Source organism: Ictidomys tridecemlineatus, chromosome 14 (assembly GCF_052094955.1).
Source record: "Ictidomys tridecemlineatus isolate mIctTri1 chromosome 14, mIctTri1.hap1, whole genome shotgun sequence".
Lineage (NCBI taxonomy): Eukaryota > Metazoa > Chordata > Mammalia > Rodentia > Sciuridae > Ictidomys > Ictidomys tridecemlineatus.
The window spans coordinates 12094248-12116811 of NC_135490.1; the positions used below are offsets into that span (position 1 = coordinate 12094248).

General features: G+C 51.6%; 1 protein-coding gene across 2 annotated transcripts in view; it reads right to left on the minus strand.

Moving 5' to 3' along the window:
* Positions 1–432: 432 nt before the first annotated feature.
* Positions 433–22564, minus strand: part of Slc25a37 (solute carrier family 25 member 37) — a 39115-nt gene continuing 16983 nt past the window's right edge. Inside the window, exons 2-4 of one of the 2 annotated variants that reach the window (XM_005329326.5) lie at positions 9228–9456; positions 7272–7328; positions 433–4617 (exon numbers count right to left, since the gene is read on the minus strand). In XM_005329326.5, coding sequence (XP_005329383.2) covers positions 4097–4617; positions 7272–7328; positions 9228–9456 — 807 coding nt within the window. In that variant the 3' untranslated portion in view covers positions 433–4096. Of the gene's footprint in view, positions 4618–7271; positions 7329–8817; positions 9457–22564 lie in introns of those variants that run through there. The other variant, XM_021729124.3, reaches the window with a different exon arrangement.

A 22564-nucleotide genomic window follows, 5' to 3' on the forward strand; every position in this document is an offset into this window, starting at 1 on the left:
TTTCCAGCTTAAACTGTAATCTTTGGGGAACATGGCCTCTGGTTACTCTCAGGGACTTCTCCAATCAGGGGTCCTTACAATCTTTGCAGAGGGGTGCATGAGAGAGGAAATGAGAAGCCACAGCATGCTCTAGGCAACACAGGCAGCTTGCCACACTCAGGCTCCCTCAAGAAGAAAAGCCACTACCCTCCCAAGATGGGGAGTGAGGTGAGCAGGAAACTCCCAGCTGCTGCCCTGCTGTGACACCCCAAGTGCCCTGGTGCTGGCCAGTTGGGGCTCTGCTTCCAATCTGGGAAGAGGGCAGTTCCCATCCAACCTGGTGATGCCGGTCCTTCGTGAGTCAGATGGAACATGCACAAGCTCTGCCCACACCATCTCTCCTGGCCGCCCACCTCTGTCACCTCGCTATTCCCACCACAGAGCCCACAACACTTCCAGGATCAATGCTTTATTTTCTGTAGCTCCAGTAATACAACTGTAGCAGCATATCAGCAACATTCCCACGCATGAGTGCACATTTCTCCACTTCTTTGAAGAGTTGGCGGCAACTGTGAAGCAGAGACCATCTTGACTGCCAAAGACACTTAACACCTTGTCCCCTCTTATCACATACACATACATGCATCTTGCAAGTAGGAAGCAGCAGTACATTTCTATTTCATAGACACAACCATCCTTAAATAAAAAAATAAAATCTCAAGGCATAACAATGTGTTGGAGATGCAGCTTTAGGGGCCATTGGAGGATGGTGGTTAGACCGAGACATCAAGCATCAGAAAACAAAGAAACAGAATAGCTAGATTCAATCCAAAGAAAAAAAAAGTCCTGGATGGATGATTCTCCCATTTGGAAAAAAAAAATGTTTTATTTTAAAACCCTGATGTACAAGTGATTGAACCTCCAATCAGGGTCTGAGCAACAGCTAATGCACGTCACACACACACACACACACACACACACACACACACACACACACACACAAACTATGAGTACTGCACACTTTGCCAGGCTGCGACGTCACTCCAAAGATGCTCGTGACCAAGAATATGCCGTGAGGAAGGTGGTCACTGGGAGGGGGCAGCATTCTCCTATTTCACACTTCACTATGTCAAATCACAGTCAGCACATGGGCTACAGTCTGCATGGGCAAAAATAATAACAACTTTCAAGCTTAGGGTAAGAGGGAAAAATTGCTACAAAATTAACAAACACTTTTATCTGTTTAGTGCTTCATGACTTGAAAAGGCATCTACTCACTCCATGACGACCTGGTGGGGCAGGTGGGATAGGAGACTAACCTCTGACAACCCCCATCCATCATTACAGTGAGGGGAAGGCCAGGACAAGAGCCTTGGACCACCAACCCACAGAGAGTCAAGTCCCAGTCCTGCCTCTCCACCTACATCCCCTAACCAGAGAGGCTCTTCTGGGAAGCCAAGAGCTTCTGGTGTCAATGTATCACCGAGAACAAAATCCTACAGGAAGTAGGGAGTACTCTGCAGCAAGGTGGTGTACTGAGTGGATGAAAGGGGTGGTCGCAAGCATTTGTTAAGGATTTGATTTAAATTCTACTTTAGGATCTGCCATCTGATTTCCTCCTCCACCTGCAGCACTGAGCACTACTTCACACTAACCCAAGGCAGCCCCAGAGGACAGATGTGCACATTTCCGGCAGCAGCCCTATGAGCAAACTGCAAGGGGTTTCTATGGAGGTCAGGGGTGTCACCTCAAAGAGGGGGCAGGTCAGCAGCCAACGTGCTCATGGGCTACACATGGAAGGTCACCAAAGTGGCTGTCTCTCCTCCTTGATCTGAAAAAGTGTGGGGAGCCATTCTCACACGTGACTGGGCACCTCCCGGATTGGGTTGAGGTGCTCTGGCTAAACTGTGTCGGAGCTTTCCTGACCCTCTCCTGGTGCGAGAGCCTGTCCGTGTGGGGGTGTGACTGACCACTGACCCTGGGGCCAATCACTGACCCTGACCTTGGGGTGCTGCCCCCCTCAACCTTCATTGGATGGAATTCTCCCCTGAATTTCTTGTTCCCCAATAAATGACCACTCCCTGGCGTGCTCTCGTGCTCTCTCTCTCTCTCTCTCTCTCTCCTGCTAGCCCTAAGTAATCCTTGCTCCCTACCGGGTGGTTCGAGGTGTGAGCCAGAGGGGTAGCCGTCTCGGACCTGGTCATAGAAACAGGTACCTGTTACACAGGTAACAATAAAACTGTGTGTTTATTTTGATCTCACTCGCTAACTTTTATGCCAAGAACCTCTTTAATGAAACCAGTGCGCTGGTCGCATGGTGGAAAAAAAGGAAGTCAATTCTTGTATTATACAACTTCTCATAGCTACTGGGACAAAACCTACACCCAGAGGCACTATGTGCATGGTCCCAAGGTGACGCTTCTCCAAGTGCAACCTAATTCCCAGACAGTCACGCCATCCAAAGGAGCCCAGGCAGAGCCTTCTGGCGAGAGGCACCGCACTGGCTATTGGCAGAGCAGCAGGTGAAGACTTGGTCCACCAAAATGAAGACACACATGCTTCCTGCTCACTTGTAGTCAGGCTGGAGAGCGCTACAGAAAACTGAGAGGCCATCCAAGTCGTCCCATGAGAGTGGTCTGGAAGCATGTGGAGTGCTGTGGCCAGAGGAAACAGGCTTGTATTCTCTCTTAGCAACAATCTGACTCCATTCCAGAGAACAAGGTAGCAGGGCCTGGTGTTCTCAGGTGCCAGGAACCAGTCCATGCTGAAGAATGGATCTGGCAAAATCCTTCAGCTTGCGCGTGAGGGTCCAGGTCAGGGTTCAGCAGTAGGGTGGGTCCCTTATGGATGGCCGGTCTTGTCACTGTGCATTGAGAGGCTGTGACAGGGGAATTGATGGTTGGAACAGGGCAGGTGGGTGGACAAGGGCCAGAGATATGCTGCCTCTGTTTTTTTTTTAAAAAACAGATTAGGAGGAGACTTGGTCAAAACACATAGAGACCAAGTGACCTGATGTGCCTGAGAAAAATGGCTGACCTAGAAATAAGTCTGGGATAAAGGTAGGATTTGTCCCAGTGACCTGCTCAACCTCACCAAACGCTGGCTTGTCAAGGGCTTCCAAGTGCTGACCCAGGGAGGCAGAGCCACACCACTCACAAGGAAGGACCAGTCTCAGCAGGTTTAAGACTAGTCAACCTAATGCTACTGAAGCCACCAACCTGCAGTGTGAGCAGCCCACCGCCCCGTATGTGTGCGTGTTTGTACACAGCAGGAGAAAAAGTGCCAGGGCCTGATCTTTGGTCCTGGAATTTTTAGGAAAAACAAAGAAAAAGGCACATGAAGGTGACTGATTAGGTTTAAAAAAAAAAAAAAAAACTGCAAGTAATATATCATTATTTTGATCTTTTTTTTTTAACGTACCTTTTTCCCCCAGTAAAAGAGAAATTCAAAATATTAACTTAATATTTATTATTTTACATTCAAGTGAAACTTCTATCTGAGGGTGCTACACAGTTTCAGGCCGCACTCAGCCATTTATTACTTTGGTGCCTCTGAACTGAGCAGGATGGAAGAATTCAGCACTCTTCTTTTTTTTTTTTTTAAAAAAAAAAAAAACAACGCGATCATCCCAGCTGTAACACTATTTATGGACACGCACAAGCACACACACAAATTCAAAAACTTCTACGTAGAAAAATAAAGGATAAACATTATCCACCTATTTTAGACTGTAATGGAACCTTTATATACATAAACTCTTCCTTTAATGTGACTGGTCACTGCGCTTCCTCTTCCCTGCTGTGTGATCTAAGGATCTACGGAGGAGACTGTCACAGTGAAGCAGAAAAGCTACATTCCTTTCGGGGCAGGAGGAGAAAGTCTTTTCTCGCTCCCCTTCCAAAAGTCCTTCCCAACCACTGCCTCCTTGGATGTCCCCAAGGATGTCCCCACGGACAGCCATCAGGTCAGCGGGTGTCCGGTCCTCCCCTATTTCTAAGGGCCTGCCGGGAGCACCCTGCAGGAAAGGACCTGGGTGTGAGGGCGAGGGGACTGAGGCAGGCAGGAGAAGCCTTCTGACAACAAAAGATTCTGGAACCACTTCCCACAGCCTGTTCCTTTAGTATGGAGTTCGCGTCTCCAGCTGGCGCTTGGTGAGGAAGTACTTGAAGAACTCGTAGACGGACCAGGAGATGGCAGTGGAGGGGATCTGGTAGATGACGCGTGCCTGGATGCCTTTGAAGTAGCCTGCCAGCCCGTTGAGCTGGTACACCGTCCGGAAGGCATTGACCATGCCCGACAGCCGGCCGCTGACATTGGCCAGGGAGAGTGCCATGTTCTCCTGCGTGTTGAGGAGGGTCTTACAGACGTCCAGGGGGGTTGTGGCGGCCGCAGCCAGGGCCCCGGCCAGCCCTCCTGAGATGATGTGCGACTGTGGGTTGTAGTCCCGGCGAGGGTTGACCTGCTCCTGCAGGAACTCGTAGGTGATAAAGTGGATGGACTGGAAGGGAATGTTCATGGTCAGCTGCGTGGTATAACTTCGGTAGAAGGCCCCCAACCCCTCGGTCCTCCACACGGTCCGGATGCAGCTGAGGGCTGACTGGTGCTGCGAGTTGTACATCTGCAAGCGCTGTTTCACCACTGTGTTGAGGCAGGGTGGGCCAGACGGGCAGCAGTGGACAGGTGGTTGGTTTGGCCCCACCCCACGTCGGAGTGACATGGGAAGCCAAGCCAATAAAGAGAAACAAGCATATTAGACTTACTGGCAATAAGTAGGAAGAACGAGCACTCACAGCCCAGCCCGGGAAGCCACAGAGGGTGGATCCTGGTGTAACACTTTATCTCCAGGACCCAGGGCCAGGAAGACTAGTTCCTTAAGTGTCTCCCGCCAGAATCTTGAGTAAGGTGGTCCCCAACCCAGGCAGCTGCTTTAGGCCAGATGAGCCAAGCTGAGCTGCCAGGTCCTGGCTTCCAGTACCTCCTGCACCCACCACAGATCCAAAGCCTTCCCCGAGCTCACTCCAACGGTCATTTTAGCTTCTATGTCACGGTGCACTTGGGACAACACTGGAATTACATCTGCCCAAGTTCAGTGACAATCTCCAGGGCAGACCCTGGCTTTATTAATACAAAAGTAATTAGTGGGTCACAGGCCAAGAGTGAGTGAGGCCGTGCTCCCAAGGCTTCAGAGTTTTAACACTGTCCTCCCACTGCCAAATGAACACACGAGACTCGCTTCACTTTAAAAGAAATAAAGACCCTAAATCAACAGTCATGACAAGGGGAAGGGCAAGAGTTGAGCCTCACTTTTTTCTCCTTTAGAAAGGATAAATCCTCCCTTAGTTAACACAGGCTGACTGGTTACTGGCCAGGTTCCTTCATGAATCGTCTTAAAATTTTTTTAAAAGGAAGCATAAGACATAGAGTTGGCCCTCCACACTATCTAGATTAACATCTGCAGACTCAACCAACTGTGTACCAAAACATTCAAGGAAAAAAACTGTACTGAACACGTACCAACTGTTTTCCTGTCCTTATTCCCTAAACCAGACAGTACTACAACTATTGACAGAGCGTCTACATTGAATCAAGTCTTATAAGTGATTCTAGAGATGATTTAAAGGTGGGAGGACACTCGCGAATACTCCGCCATTTTATATAAAGGACTTCAGCATCTGTGGATCCTGGTGTCCAGCCAGCACCAGTGAACACCAAGGAGTGACTGCAGTAGTGTTTATCTATTTGAAGATTTGGAGTTGCCTCTAAACTGCTTCCTGCCAGCCCAAGAAGACCTCTTTCTTGACCTCAGAGGACCTGCCTTGAACAAATCACAGGATAAGCCACAAGGACAGGTAAATAGACTTCAGGATATTCCACCTCTGGAGAAAGTGTGTGAGAGATAAACTGGACACAGGCCACCTTTCGAGCTCTCTGCTTTCCAAATACACGTGAGACGGGTGCCTGTCACTCAGCATGCCTCCTGCTTGCTCACTGGAGAGGGAACCAGCATAAAAGGAGCCTGCATCATTCCTCCCACACCTGTTGCCCTCAGCAGGGTTGAAAGACTCCTGCCCCGCCTCCCACTGTGACCCAGCCTAGCCCTAGGGTAGGAACAAGCCCCTGTCTGCTGAGACATGAGAAGCAGCTGAAAGCAAGTGAGAAATTCCTTCAAAGACAAAAAAAAAAAAAAGAAAAATTCATCACCTAAGACTCAAATTGCTAAACTCCTCTCTCAATTCTCCCTTCTGGCAAGGGATCATTCTCAGGTGTGCAGTATGGGGGGGAGATCCCTATGTCATCTGAGGCCACCACCAAGCAGGGAATGACCCAGCTGAAGACACAGCCAGTATCAGGCCCCATACTTCCTCACTATTCTGACTGCTGTTGGCCGAGGACATAGGGATATACAAAGAGCTAACAGAACTCACGTCTGTATGGCTGTTTACTTTAGAATACTCCAAAACCCAAATGAAAAAAATAAATAGAGCCCAAACAAAATGGCTGACTGCTAATTTTTGAAGCAGAAGCAACGGATACACCATTCATAATGGTATTATGAATCCCATTCCCTCTTCAGTCACCCATGCCTGAAATCTTCCATCATCAATTAAAAGTTTTTTTTTTTTTTTTTTTTTTTTTTTTTTTTTTAAAGAGAGAGTGAGAGAGGGGGACAGAGAGAGAGAGAGAGAATTTTAACATTTATTTATTTTTTCTTAGTTCTTGGCGGACACAACATCTTTGTTGGTATGTGGTGCTGCTGAGGATCGAACCCGGGCCGCACGCATGCTAGGCGAGCGCGCTACCGCTTGAGCCACATCCCCAGCCCCAATTAAAAGTTTTTAAAAAGCAAACTGGACAAAAGGCCTAATAGATGCCCCCCTAAAATTTGTCTAGGGTTGATAAAGGTTAACAGGGGCCAGGTGGGTGTGAGCATGCACCTTTGCACACACTGGTAGCCACACGTGCATGTGTGGAGTCCCTGGGGCACTTATTCCAATAGACGCTCAGTCCCTTCCAAGGGGCTGGCTTCAGCGGGCCTGAGGTAGGTCCTGAGAATCATCATTCCTAATATCTCCCGGGTGGCTGCGGGTCTGGGGACCACACCTCCGGTATTTCCACCGCAGGAAGACCACAGAGCTCCACCGCAGGAAGACCACAGAGCTCCAACGCTCCTTCTGGCTCTGGTGAGGGCCAGGAGGCCCTGGCGCACTCTCTACACCCCCGTTCCCGCCCACCTGTTCTCCTGCCCCTCTGTACATCCCCTACTGTCCCTCTGTGGAACCAAGGAACATTACCTTCTGCCGGATTCATTACCGCATCATGGAGCAGGGTGGCCATACTCCCAGCTATCCCTGCAAAACAAACTCCAGAAAATTACACTCTGGCACCAAGTGTTCCGAGGAAGTCCCTGGAACCTAAGTCAGAGGAACCCTAGCACACTAAGGAGCGGAATCTGCTGACTCCACTCAGTGAGCACTGAGGCTTCACACCCTGAGCCAATACCAAGGTAACTGGCCATTTCCAATTACTTGGAAATGCTGAGCACAATGGGGAAGGGTGACACAGGCAGAGGTTCCCCCTTGCAGAAACCTCATTCCTTTTCTTGTCCTCAATCCTGGGAAGAGGCTAGACCTGCTCACGTTGTCGGTGTTCAGAAGCCACACCTCACAGTTTTCTCCACTGTCTGATTTTCAGTTTCTCTCATCCCTCGCCTCCGTCTGCATTCTAGCTGACTGTACCCTCAATCTAAGCTCATCTAAGGGGATAATATGTCTATGGTTGGCAGGGGGGAAGACTGCAGAAGGGAAATCACTTAGGAAAATTTTTTAGTGATGCCCAGGTATTTTTAGGCAAATGAGTAAGAGAAGAAGTTAGGAAGACTGGCATCTAACAGAGTTCCAGGGTCTCCTGAATGACCAACCCTACCTGAGGGTCTCCTCTGGTCAGGCTTCAAGAACCAGGAATTTCAAAAGTCTAGACTCATGCCTGGAATTTTGCTTTTGGCTTTGCATTTCTTCCCGCTGCAGGGCCACAGCCCGGTAATCAAAATGACCACTGGAAGCTGGGGGGCTGAGGGACGGACAGCAGGCTCCCTCCTCAGAAATGCACATAACAAGCCCCTTCCCCTGTGTACACACTTCTAATTATCCCCCAGAAAAGCCAAAATGCAACCACAGCGTAAACCATGATGCTTTGGGGACAGCGCAGGGCGGACGTGGGTCTTAACAAACCTCTCTCAGGGAGCTAAACCAGTCCATAAGGCACCTAGGGTCAAAGGAGGGCTCAGGGGAGAACCAGGGCGTGGCTCTTAGTGACCTCCTCAACAAATGCAATGGAGGGCCAGTCATTTACAAGCCAAAGAAATGACTGCAAACCCCGACTGGTGCCCTTATTTCCAAGGCTTACTGATGGGAGGAATGCATTTTGAGTCTCTAAGAACAAAAACAAGGAGGGGAAAAAACTCACATTATTACTGGCCCTGTCTCACTCTCTACTGCTGAAAAATGAACTGTCAAAACAAGCACACCTTAAATTGATATTCACGGTGCCCCTTCTACACCCAAGCAAAAAAACAATGGAAGGTGACACCACGCGACAGGAGCAGGAGCCTGTCGAGCGGCACAGTACCGCGTGCCCTGCATTAAGAGCTGCCCGCCACCACACGTCACCCCACCCCGCCTGTCTCCCTCGGATCAACCATGCAAAACCATCTCGCTCGCAGAGATGCGACTCGGACACACGGAAGGGTGGGGGCAGAAGTCCCCAAGTCTCCCGAAGCTCAGAGTGGGAAAGGCCCTCCGCAGGGGCACAAGTCCTTTGTCAGCCATAAAACTTCTTGACCTTTTAAAGCTTAGTTAGATCTTGGCGCTGTGGAGACCTGCAGTACCAGTTTTTAAACAGTCTCAAAGGAGCTGTCCACATAACATGTGTTTTTTTGAATCCAGCATTCAAAGGTTTTGTTTCTATTCGGGTTTTTTTTTTTTTCCTAGGTCTGATCATTAATTGTTTTTGGAAAAAAAAAAAAAAAAAGAAAAAGCCAAAAACCAAAAAGAGCCCACAACAACGAACACCGAAACACACTGCCACCGGCTTCCCCCGGCTTCAGAGCGCGAAGGAGCGGACGGGACAGCGGCTCCCTAGAGTCCTGTGCTGCGCCAGCCGCTGGAGACGAAGGCTGCTGGGTCCCGGGAGGAAGGCCCCGGGAGCACGTTCAGTAGAGAGCTAACTCCACACAAATGCTTTCAAAATACCATTGGCTAGGTGGCTGTTTCCTTGGTGGTTGAAAACATCATTTAAAGTCCTTTTCATGTTTTCATAGCAGGCAAAATACATGGCGTGGGCCGGCCCTGCGCCCGTCATCATCACATTGAGGCCCCGCAGGGGCCTCCAAAAGCCTTCCGTCTGCATGATTTTCTTGAGGGCTCCGTAAATACTTGTGTACTGGGCTTTGGGATCTGGATACAAACTCTGCATTCGGGTCTGTGGAGGAACAAGAAAACAAAAACGCACTCGTTAATAAGGAGGCGGAGAGAAGAGGACCCGGAAAACGGCATCCCCGGGCTCCTGGTAGGAGAGGTGTTTACTCTCTCCCCCCTAAAGTGCCCCCCGCGCCTCTCCCTGCCGCACAGCCACAGTCTTCATGGTGTCCAGTCATGGGGGCAAAGGACAAGGGAAGGGCGCGGGATGTCGGGGAGGGAGAGCCTACCAAGCCCACCACTGGCTGGCTGCAGGACTGTGACAAGTCCCTTCACCTCTCTGGACCTCCGACAGTCCATGAAAAACACCTTTGTGGCATGTGGCAGTGAACAGTGCGTGTGAAGGCCTTCATAAAATCGGAGTCCCAGGTAAACAGAAGTTCAGCTGCCCCCCCCCATTTTGTGGGAACTGGTTCCAGGACCCATGGGATACCCCAAATCTGAGAATGTTCCAGTCCCTTCTGTAAAAGAGTACCATTTGTGTATAACGTAGGCACATCCTTCTGTAAAAATCATCTCTAGATCACCTACGATACTTAACACACTACAAAGGCCATGGACAAGGCTATGCTGCATTGGGCCCTAGGCAAGAGTGGCAGTAAGTCGAAATACTCCGCACAGACGAGGTTTTGACAGTTTTTGCTGAGTACCTCCGCAGCGCTGCTGGCATGGAGAGTGGTGGGCGGTGGGCTCCCGTCCTGGGCTCCCACTCTGGCTTTGTCGTCCTCTGCACTCTCACATCTCTGAGATGACCTGAAAACTTCGGATCAGGCCCTGCCTGGAAATCTCCCAGAACCCCCTGGGTCTCACCCACCTCATCTCCTCTAAACACTTCACATCCTTCCATTTTTACAAGGTAACGCTTCAATATAAAAGGTCTTGTTCTTAATGTACCCCTGCGCACAGTCTTGCCCGTTGGAGGCCAAGACCTGGCCTTGGTTTTCCTGACAGCTGCTCAGGCGCCAAACGCACCCAAGCAGGTGGGAAGATCAACTTCCTGTTTCAACCTGGCTAGCCCAGGGTACCCAGATCAAACATCAGTCCAGATGATTCTGTGAAGGTAGTTTTCAGATAAGATGCACATTTAAGCACTGACTTGGTTTAATTAAGGGCTGCTTTTGAGGCATTTTCTCTACTGGATGCCACTATCTTCATAAGTTACTGAGCTCTTGTGGGTGGGCCCGATCTAATCAGTTAGAGGCCCTCAAGAAGGAAGAAATTCTGCTTCTGGACTACCTTTGGACATGGGCTGCAGCATTAGCTCTTCCCTAGGAGTCTGCTGCCCGCCCTCAAGATTTTGGACTTGCCAGCTCACACAGTGATGTGAGCCAATTCCTCAAAATAAACTGGGGATGCACACACACACACCCTATTGTCTCTGCTTGTCTAGAGAGCCCCGACTAGCACAGAGGTAAGAGGTACTTGCCAAATGGAAGACCCAAGTAGGCTCCACCCTGCCACATAGAGGGATTCTTGCCTCCTTTCCTCTTTCCCTCCCCACCCCCTCATCCTCCAGCCTAGAGGCGGGGCGCTCCAAGTTTTGGTAGGAGAATCCTTTAATCTCCAAACAGATCCGTACAGAACACCTAATATATAAAAAGGAAAAAGGGCTTTTGTGATTAAACACAGGGCAAAGAACTCTTGGACCCCCAACAGCAGGGCTCCCTCCAGGTCCCCAAAACAGAGACCCCCGACACCCAGGGCCGGAGAAACAATGTGAACAGGAGTGATCTACCTTTGTGGCCACTTCCAGATTTCAGGTTTTGCCAGCTATTAAAAGCACAAAGAAAACGGGCAGGCTCTTGCCAACTTGTTGTTTCGCCAAGAAAGGACATAAAAATAATAACATAAGCAACGATCACCAACACCCTGCTACCATCACCACTTCCTCAAAGAAAGGGCATTTCTTAATGCTTAAAAAAAAAAAAAAAAGACGATTGTCTCTGCTTATAAATCTGTTCTCTAAGTTGGGTCCAGCCTTATTAGAAGCTCAGTGCTTGGCCACCTATGGCAAGTGGAAGACCCAAGTCGGGGTAGACTCCCCAGCCCAGCCCTGAAGGAGGGAGGCCTTAAGTTCCAGGAGCTCACGGGACCTGGGTTCTCTTATCCCAGGGGTTGAAGCGAGTCCTGGCCTAACCCCACAAGCCACCGGACTCCCTTTTCCCCATTCATTCATTCAACATGGTCCTGAGCCCAGCTCTGAGCCAGGCCTATGGAGGGTGACACTGAAGACACAGAGATGCCTCCGGCCTAGACTGACCCACGGTGAAAACAGAGACAGACAAGAACACAGACATCACTGCCCAAGGGGATCAGGGTCCTGGGGGGCCTCCGGGCGGAGCCTGTCAGCATCCCTAAACCTTTATGTTTCTTCAAGAGGATACAGAATGAGAAGCCGCGGAGTGCGCCAGCCCAGAAGCTGCTAGGCCTCAGTCAGACACCTGGGCTCAGTGCTGGGTGGCTGCCGGCGACCCCTGAAGGGGAGGGAATGCAGAGTGCTGGCGGGGGGGGGGGGGGGGGGAGTGGGGGTGTCTGTCCCCGGGAGAGCCGGTGCTCCAGCACTAATTTCTAAAGGATGCCTGAAATTGCTCAAGGTTTCAGGCAAGAGCCTAACGGGCCAGTGTGTGGTCAAGAGTCTGGGCTTTGGCATCAGAGAGCCAGGGTGAATTCAGATCCTGTGGCTCCTGGTGTGACCCTGGACATGTGGGCTAACTCTCTTGGCCAGGGTCTCTTCACTGATGGGATGACCAAATGAGAGCATTAAATGAGACATGTGTGTATTTCCATCCTTGTTAGCAATAAAGGACTCACAGAGGGGCCTCACAGAATCCAACATGGTCTGGTATCTGGTCTTCCAGGGTACGAGTGTCTGTCTCATTCACAGATCCTCAGTGCCTGCTAAGATGGACTGATCCTGGGGCCCCAACAAATGTTTGCTGAAGAAGGAAGGCACCTACCCTCCGGGGTGGAGGGCACTGTGTCTCAGCCTGTCTCCCCCAGTAGGAACCGCATTTCACAGACTGCACTCGCTTGCTGGTCACTGTTCATCTAGACTTTTCCTTATCGCTGTAAAGGAAAGATTTCACTGCATTTCTCAAGCCAGGACATGACCTGCCGACTCCAGCAGAGCAGAGGCAGCAGCCCTTCCCTGGGGACTATCCTGGGACTGTGGACAAGCAGTGTCTCTGCCAGGCCCAGTCCAGGGCAGAGGTCCCCATGCCTTGGGGAAGGGCTGCTGCGGTGCCTCTTTTCAGGTAGGAAAGCCCTGGCTTCACTCGGAATTTGCCTCCGTTCCTACAAGGACAGGTAGTGGGCACAGAGGTGGGCGGGGCCAGAGGCGGTGTGGAGCCAACCTGAGGCACAGCACTCACAGTCCCGGGGTGTGGATGTCCCCGTCTGTCTTAATCCCCAGAGCACTAGGAAACATGAGTCCAGGCTGACAGTTGACAATTGCCATCCCTCCTCTACAGAGGTGACATGGCCAGGAAGGTCTCCTCCACAAACCTGGCATTACACTGAGACTTACAAGGAAATCTGAGACTGATTCAGCACCTCCAGACCCTCTTTTTAAGTTACACAAATGCACTGAACCCAATCGCACCAACCTCAAACGAAAAAGGAGAGGCCTGGGCGTCTCTGCACTCGGGATTTCCCTGTCCTCAGGGTGCTCAAGGGCACTGATATTTAATGACACTTGCCTGGGACAGAGGCAGGTCGGCCGTGAGCAGGGCGCCCGCGGCCACAGCTTTGCAAAGAGCCTCCTTCCCCTTGAGCACCTTCGAGTCTCCACCTGCCTGTACCGAGCACCCGCCCAGGTCGGCACCAGGACAGACGGAAGGATGGACAGTGGGCAAAACAACACAAGTGGGTGATAAGAGGGAGGAGGACGGCCCACCCGGGGGCCAAAAAGGAGCATAGAAAAGAGCAGAGGGCGGAGCAAGGCGCACCAGCAGCAGAAAAGAGCAAAGGCAAGTACGTAGGAAGTGAGGCAGAGCAGCCCGCTGGAGAGATGACAGTCAATTTGGACTTGTGGACCAGAGGAGAAAAAGCGAGGGAGGGAGCAGAAGAAACCCAAATGTCCACGAGGGGTGACGGGTGGTCTAGCCATACTGAGGAATATTACTCAGCCTTAAAAAGGAAGGAAATTCTGACATATGCCGTAACATGTGTGAACCTGACATTGTGCTGAGTGAAATAAATCAGTCATGGAAAGACCAGTGCTTCCCAAGTCCACTGAGGGGACATAGCGGAAGTCAGATTCAGAGACAGAGCGGAACGGGCTCTTAGAGGCTGGGGTGGAGGTATGGGAAGGTTCGTGTTTAATGGGTGCAGGGTTTGGGTTCTGCAAGATAAAGAGGTCTTTGGCTGAATGGTGGCAAGAGCTAAGTAACAACCTAAGTGTAGCCAATGCCACTGAACTGTATGCTTAAAAACAGCTGAGACAGGGCTGGGCTTGGGGCTTAGCGGTAGAGCCTTCACCTAGGCATTGGGTTCGATCCTCAGCACCACATAAAAATAAATATATAAAATAAAGGTACTGTGTTCAACTACAACGAAAGAGAAATATTAAAAAAAGAGCTAAGACAACAAATTTTGTTATTTCACTTTAGTTTTTTAAAATACACACAAAAAAAGGAGTGAGGATAAAGAGGAGGAAAATGGAAATTAACGGAGAGAGAGGAAACAGCATGCACCCCCAGAGACAGACTCCCACCAACCACTTTTCCCATCTGGGCTGTCCCACCTAGCAGCAGGGCAGCTCTTTCCGTCTGCAGAGATCAGCACTGCTTGGAAATTCGCAGCACAATTATCGTGCTGAAGGCCGGTGGAGTCCTTCAAGGAAGAAACCTGTTTAACTAGGTTGAACAAAGCCCTTCCTAAACCCGAGCCTGCTGGCCCGCAGGCCTTTCTTCATTTAACCATCAGTCACACTTTGCTGAACACACTTGTGAAAGTGCAGCTGGAGCCAAGGGGCGAGTGGAACCCTGAGGCAGGAAGCGCAGGGATCAAGCAGGTGCCCAGCTGACTCTGGCAGTGCCAGGGAGCAGGCTGAAGCCTAGGAGCTGGGCCCAGGCAAAGGAGGTCCCCTTGTCTCTGCCTGGGCACTGTCCCCCTTCTCCACACACCACCTTCACAACTGCAGCCCACTCTCAGGGGTGGAAAGGAGAAGAATCTGCTGGCCCATAAATCGGGGGACCTGGTCTCTGGCTTGGCTCTGTGACTCGCTATGTGACCCGTGGAAGCTCTCAGCAGCCCCAGGACCATGACTGAACAGGAGGACCCAGGCACAAACCCAACTCCACACCTGTGTTACCCAGGCTCTGGGCACCGCCAGCAAGGGACCCATGGGTCAGCCTCTACTCAGATTCTCCCCAAGATGACAGACAGGAAAGGCCACCGCCTCGGCCTGCTCTCGCTGAGGAGAAGAGGGAGGAGGGAGGAGAGTGGAAAATGCATTTCTGTCCCAAGTGAGATCAAGGATCATGTAACGGGAGGTATGAGGTCCCTGAAGAGGGTCAGCATGCAGCCCAGTCTCTGTCTCTTCAGATGGGAAACTGGGACGGCAAGAAGGAAAGCCACTTGTCAGGGTCCCATGGATGGGGAACCTGGGGTCCAGGGCTGGGCAAGCTGAGTCCAGCAGGGTGTCGTTAGCTGTCCCTGAAGATCCTGCCAAGGACATGGCCCAGGCCAGGCCCCACAGTACCCATCACCGGGCCGCCGACTCTCTGCCTGCTGGGGAGCAGCTGGTGACTCCCAACCCTCCCTTCTCAATTTCTCATGAATAAAACACCTCCGTGTTCAAAGCACATGCACTTTTAGGATCAGGGAAGATAATGTAGAATCCGCTCATGTGGAGCCAGGGACTCTGGGGTGCAGGGCACAGAGGGGACTCCCGCACGGGCTCCCGGGTCATGGTGTGAAGAAGAAGCACCCAGAGATGAGCACGCACAGCTCCTGTGAGGAGCCAGGCCAAGCCATCTCTGCTCCTGGCCTCCTCCCAAAGATAGGAAGCAAGGCTTAGGCACCCAGGAAGCACCAGAGAACTGCCGAACAGTGGTAGCCTCTGCCTCCAAGGTCTTGCATCCTATCCTGCCTGATCCCGAGCAGCACTGACACTTATGAGCCTGGGAAAGCGCCTGACTAAGGGCCCAAGCCCAGCCACGCCCCGAGCCCAGCCAGCTCTCCCACCTGCCCCCTCAGCCCAGCCACAGCGCTGCATTCCACTGCACTTGGGAGATGACCAGCCCAGGAGCCAGTCCTCGTCCTGAAACACCACGCTGCAGATCACAGCGCAGGGCGGCGGGAAGAGAGACCTCTGGCACAGTGCGCGGTGGAGAGATTCCCTTCTGCAGCAACCTTCATCCGGGGTGTGGACAGCCCTGTCCCACCTTCTAGAATCCTGGGGAGGCCCACACTGCAAATGCAGAAGCCTAAGCCACATCAAGAAACACTGAACACAGTGAGCAGTCACCCATCAAAGCTACCCGCGCCCTGACTCAGAACCCACTCCTGGTTACGCTCTGGGCAGGAGAGAGGCTCGTAATAGGGCTCTCAATGGTCACACCCTGGTCCTTTGAAATGCTGTGTAGAAGCTCACCACAAGGAAGCACGGGGCACCATCCGGCAGCCTTCCACATGCTGCTCACCAAGAGGGAAGCTACGCAAAGGACCCGGAGGGGAACCGCGACACCCCAGCAGGCTCAGGCACATCTGAGTTCAGTCAGAAGGTCAAAATTCAAATCATGCCTTTAAAAAAAAAATCTTCCGAAAGACAGACAGACACACACACACACAGCCAAAAGGAAAACTGGGCCTTTTAAAATGTGGACAGTGGCTAGAGAAAATACCATCCCATTAGTCCCCTCTCTGCAAAGAGCAGGTGGGTGGGAGGACGGCTACTTACTGTGCTGTCGCCGGGAGGTGCACTGGAAGGCGCTCCCCCACGCGCTCCGTAGATTTGCTGCTGAGGACCTCCATGTGTCAACATAGAGGCCAGCTCTGGAAAGAGCCAGAAAGGGATTCAAGAAGGAAGGAAGACATGCTGCCCCGTCAGGCCACGCCGGGTCAATGTCCCTGCTCACCCACGGAAGCCACGGCCCTCACCTGCTGTCTCTGAAGTACAGGGCAGGGACCACAAAGCATCAGTGGCACCTGTCACTCATGCTCTCCAGACAAAATCCCTGCAACTCCCAGGGCCCCTGGGGCGGGTTTTGAGGGACACTGCTGTTTGGGGAGGCAAAGGGCTAAGTGGAGAGCTCCCATCGTGTATTTGGTAGAAAATGATAATTCCACATGACGAGGGTAGCCAGGTTCCTTGGGCTCCCTCGGAGGAAGCCCCTCAGCACCAACCCCACCTCCCCTGGACACTGGCCACCTCCCCTGGACACTGGCCTCAGCGGTGGCCATGGTGTAGGGGTTCAGAGCCTAGATCATGCCCAAGAGAGAGGGTGGCCAGAAAAAGAGCCACGTAAACTTCCCCTATGAAGAGGGACAGTATGTGGACCTATAAGAAAACAAAGAGCTGTCACTATGGTCCCTTCTGTTCTCTTTGATTCTTTGGACTATTTTACTTTGTGTGTGTGGGTGGCAGGGCGGGAGGCGAACACAGCCTGGAGGGGAAGAGAACACTTCTGGCTGTGGGGCGTGTGGACACTGGATGATTCTCGGCAACAGGGCCTGGTGGCTGGGCGTGGTGCACAGGGGAACGTCACACCAAGGTAAGGCAGCACCACCCAGGCTCAGGAGGCTGCTGGGGCATTCGATGGTCGCCACGTGTCTGCTAGAAGAGAGGCAGGTTGGGGCCAGACTCCAGGAGGCCCTGAATTCCTTGCTGAGGAGTCTGGAATTTAGTGCCGGTGTTTTCCGTGGCTACATACAGCTCACAAGAGCAATGGGGCAGGAGCTACAAGACGCCAACAGTAAGCAAGACAGGCCTTCCCGCACCTGGCAGGGGGTGGCCCAGGCAACAGAGGCCCTGCCAGAGGGGCCACTGGACGGGCCGGCCACTCTCTCCGAAGCTGCAGCCACTCACGAGGTCCACTTAGGCCTCGCTCTGTACAGAGGGCACCAGCTCAGCAGCCTCGCCTATAGCTGGAAGGATGCCATTCCTACATTCCTGGCCCAGGAGCCAGACTGGCTCCTCCCCCTCTCCAGAGAATCTACAGCAGAAGCCGAGAGGATGACAGAGCCCATACCCGGCCCAGGCCCGCACACCCAGGATACTCTCAGAACATCCTGTCTATGGCCTGCTCCAAAGGGTTAAATGATCTCTGCCCTACAGGTGGGGTAAATTCCCAGGATTCCAAGTAAAAGGGCTGGGATTTCATGGGTGAAATTGGTGACCTCACCAAAGGGAGAGTGGGCACTGGGCTGGAGGGAAACCTGAGCTGCAGGTTCACTCCTACCTACCTGCCCGGCTCTGGTAAGAAGAGCAGGGGGTTGGGTCACAGGTCCTGCAGCTGCACTAACAGATTATGTGCCCTCAGGCAGGTTGCTTGCTTTTCTGAGCCCTCAATGTCTCCACTTATAAAATAATAATAGTAATATTAGCAGCATTTTACAAATGGAAAAACTGAGGCACAGAGTTGCTAAGCAACTTGCTTCAAGGGCACAAAGAAGAGAAGCAGGACTGGAAGCCAGGGGACGTGGCTCTAGAGCCTTGCTCCTAACCACTAGGCTACCCGATCTCTTACAAAGGGATGGATGCTGAGGGATCATGTGTGATCTCTAACTCCCCTCTGTCCCCAATATGCTCTGCTCCTATGTTGCCACCTCCTATGTGTCCGGCCTGAGGAAGAGGGAGCTGCCCTGTGTCAGCTCACTTGCTAAGTCATCCTCACTTGCTAATGTTCCTGCAGTCAAGGTTAGGGGGGTGGGGCTTCATCTATGCTCAGTCTGCAAGCAGATGCTCAGAGGCAAAGTCAGCAGCTCACTCCCAGAGATCACAGGGCTCCACTCTGTCCCATAACCTCTGCCATCGGCTTGACCACTGGTCCCAAATGGGACTGAGAAATGGTTCAACACAAAACTATTCTGCCTCCTGAAAAAGAGTGTGAACCACTCGCCTGCCAAGGTCACAGGCAGGCAGGGCATCTGGAGGGTCGGGAGCCTGGCACTCGTATTTCTCTCAGTGCATTTTCTGCTGCTATAACAGAAAGTCGCCAAGCAGACAGATCAGGAGCAGCCCATCTGAGTCAGGCTCTGCAGGCTGCGAAGTACAAGGACGCGGTGCCAGCAGCTGGCAAGGCCTCTGTGCTACATCCCAACATGACGGAAGGCAGAAGGGCAGCGAGCCTGGGCAAGACGCGAGGGCGGAGCCAAACTCCCACTTTCAACAGGACCCACTCCTGTGATAACCAACCCACTCCCACAGTGATGGCACGGATCCTCATCACTCGTCACCTCTTAAAGATCCTGCCTCTCCACGCAACTGAATCTCAATGTGTTTAGGATGGGATATTCAAATCCTAGCAATATTCAAAGGCTAAGACTGAAATGCGCAGGCAGGCTGCTTCCAAGGAGGAATTTAACTCACCGCTAGTAAAGTGGACCACTCAGGGCCTCCCGCTGACTCAGCCAGTCTTGTGGCTGTCACTGGCTTATAAACATCCACTTACTAGTAAGGACAAGATGTCCGAGGAGAACTGGAGAAACGCCTCGCCCTCAAAACTGTTTTATTTTCCTGGCACATAGGTGGACTCGCTGTGATGAACAGGAGCCTGTGTCGAAGCCCTGTAGGAGCACACCAACCCAGCAGGGGCAGGTGGCCCCAGTGACCCTGCCGTCGTGTTTGGCACGGTGGTGCTCCCTGGAGCTTGCACTTGCTTTCAGAGTTCTGAACCCCTTTGTTTCACTAATGAGAAAACAGTAATGTGACTGGCCCAGGGTCCCAAAGCCAATCAATGAGGGACCCTGCCCCTCTGTCAATCATCCAACCACACTAGGCTAAGAATTCCAAACACCTAGCTCAACCACCACACAGGGTCTGGTGTTAGGGAATTGCATCCTGGCTAGGAAAACCACATTAATAGAGAGATGCCACAGAGACAGGGGTGGGAGGAGGGGCCTATTTCAGGGCACTGGGCACACGGCTGGGGCAGCTGGGCGTAAGAGGACAGGCCTGAGGTTCGCCCATTCACTAATCCAATCACACGGGAACTGTGCAGTCAGTCAGGCCACATGTCACGATTAAGACCTGAGGACACAGGATGGTCCCGGTCTTCAAGGTCCTGTGATGGAAACCCTACTCTATTTTAGCTGCATAAACTTGGGTAAGTTACTTCATCTCTCTGAACTTGAGTTCCCTGACTACAAAAACCCCAATTCCATGTGTTCCCCGAGATGAAGAAACAAGAAAACACAAGCACGTACATTACCTTGTACAGTAGGTGCTCAATAAATGCTTATATTCACTGTGATTACCCTCGGAAAGGCTCCAGTGTGTTCCTTGCCTGGGAGAGGGAACCACTACCTCTCTCTGTTGACACACACACACAGCCCGGACTCTCACACTAAGAGGACTGTCATGTGTGCCTGAGTGGGTATTTTTCTTTGCTTTTCTTTGCTTGCTGGTAACACACAAAGGACCTCACTGCAGGTTTAGAATGAATCCTGTTTGATAACAGAATAGGATCAGGGCTGCTGAGGACAGATACCAGCCACAGGGCACTGTTTTAGGGATTCCAGGCCACAGTGTGAATTTCACAGGAATGAAACCCTGATCCAATCCCCTCTGATGAGCAAAGCTCACAGGGTGCGGTGACCTGAGTACAGGCCCAGCAAGGCGAGGGCCAGCAGGACAGGCTCTGGAGCTGCGCATGCATCTGAAGCCAGCTCCGGCTGCTTCCTTCTCCTCCTTCTCCAAGTGTGACCTTAGGCAAGGGACTTATCTTGGAGTGACTTATCTGTAGAGGGGCTCACAGTAGCGCCTACCTTCCAAGGTCTTGGTGAAGTTTAAAGGCCCTAATCCTGGGACCCGGTCTGCATCTGCCCATTGCTTTTTTTTCTGGTTGTTTTGGTTTTGATAAATAGCAAATTCCTAGAAAGGGGCCATTTTTACTCATCCCTTCATGAGTAAGGAATTCCCTCACTGCTTACTGCTTAGCAAGAAGATGCCCTCAGAGCCTGCCCTGCGGGGGAGCCAGCCCACCATAAGCACTGCTCACCACACCAGCTCACACTACCATGGCCCAGGCGGCCACTCCACTCTGCTACTTCACTTAACAAGAAGTAGTCCAAGGTCAGGAGGGGCCCTCTGCTGCCCGAGGGACTCGGAGGCTCCTGCATTCACCCTTCCCTCATACTTTCTAAATGAATGGGCAGGCCTGCTTCAATCAATCCTGATTATGTAACAAAGGAAACTCAGTTAGCTAATGGGGAGGGCACTCACTGGTGTTGATTTACACAGGCACAGAGAATCCCAAACAAAAGTGCTGTGGGCAGCTCACTCACCTGGCCTGGCTGCTAGGGGCCAGGGGCCACTCTGGGGACCTCTGACAGATACTAATCAGGCCAGGCTGACCCTGAGGACCGAGGTTCCCTGGCATTGCTGCTGGGTCTGGTGCAGCCAAGCTCACCACCATGGACAAGGCCCTCACCACTGCTCAGGGCTCCCTGCCCTCTGAACCCTCGGGAAAGAGCCCCAGGATAACAGCCAGGTGAGGGCCAAGGTCAGCTGGAGGACCTGGCACAGGGGAGTCCTCAGTGGGCTCGGCCCCCCTCATCCATGCCTCACAGTAACCCTGGAGGACCCGGGACTTCCCGGCTCAGGGATGGGGTACAGGGGGTAAGGGGCAGGCTCCCTGAATTCTGGAAGAGGTCCATCACAGTCCACAGGTGTTACACCACACATCTCACTCTATCAGACAGGGGTGATCCTCCAAAATGTGTGCCTAAACAGGGAGAACCGTTCTGAGAGTCAAAGACTAAATTCCTGCCCACTTCAGCCCCTAAATCCCAGGGGGTCTCTGTGCCATCATCTCACCTCTCTGGTCACCTACTTCCCCCAGCACACAGTCCGATGGAATGAGAGGTTTCTTGTATTTTATTCACCATCTACTGCAACTGCAAATACATGTTGAAAGAATAATAAATGGTGCTAATAGATTGTCTCTAAGGAGGTTCTTTCCTGTCTTGAACATTCTGAATCTATGACTCTGGTGGAGCCTTTGAAAAACAAACGTGCCTGAGTGTGCATTTCATTTAGGGGAGTACGTCACTGTGCATCAGGCCTACTCAAGGCTTAAAAACACCTGTGTCAAGACACAAAACCTGGAAGCCTTGTGCACTGTCAGGAAAGGGGTGCAGCTGCTATGGAAAACAGCAATGCAATTCTCAAAAAATTAAAAACAGAATCATCACAGGGTCCAGCAAGTCCATTTGTAGGTCCATACCCCAAAGAGCTGACAGCACAGTCTCAGAGATGTTTGCAACCCCACATTCACAGCAGGATTATACCCAACAGCCAATAGGAAGAAGTGATCCAAGTATCCATCAACAGATGAATAAAGGCAATGTGGTCCATCCATGCAATGGAATGTGATGCAGCCTTAAAAAACAACACACTACAACATGTACCAACCTCAAGGACCTGATGCAAAGTGAAATAAGCTGGTCCCCAAAGGACAAATATCATGTGGTTCCAATTTTATGAGGTATCTAGCTCTAAGAATCAAATTCAAAAAGTCAGAAAGTGGTATGGGGGCTGCTAGGGCCTGGGGGTGGTGAAAATAGGCACTTGGCTTTTAAGGGCTAGAGCTTTAACTGTGCAAGATGAAGAGACTTCTAAGATTGGTTGTGTTAACAATGGAAGAATTTAACACTACCGAACTGTATACTTTAAAAAGGGAAGAGCATTAAATTTCACCACAATTTTTAAAAATCCTAAGTCTAATCAACAGCTCACTCCAGATATACCTCAGGATCTGAAATCCCAGCACAACCAAACAGTCCCCTGGGGTTGCCTGTGACACCTGGGAGAGTAGGGGTTTTGCCTGTCTCAGGTGAAGGCCGCCAGGGGTCTCAAATGCACAGTGTAATCTGTGGACACACTTAGCTGCTGAGCCTGTTATGGAAGGAAGCTTCTGGAAGATCAGCCCAAGGGCTCTTGGGCA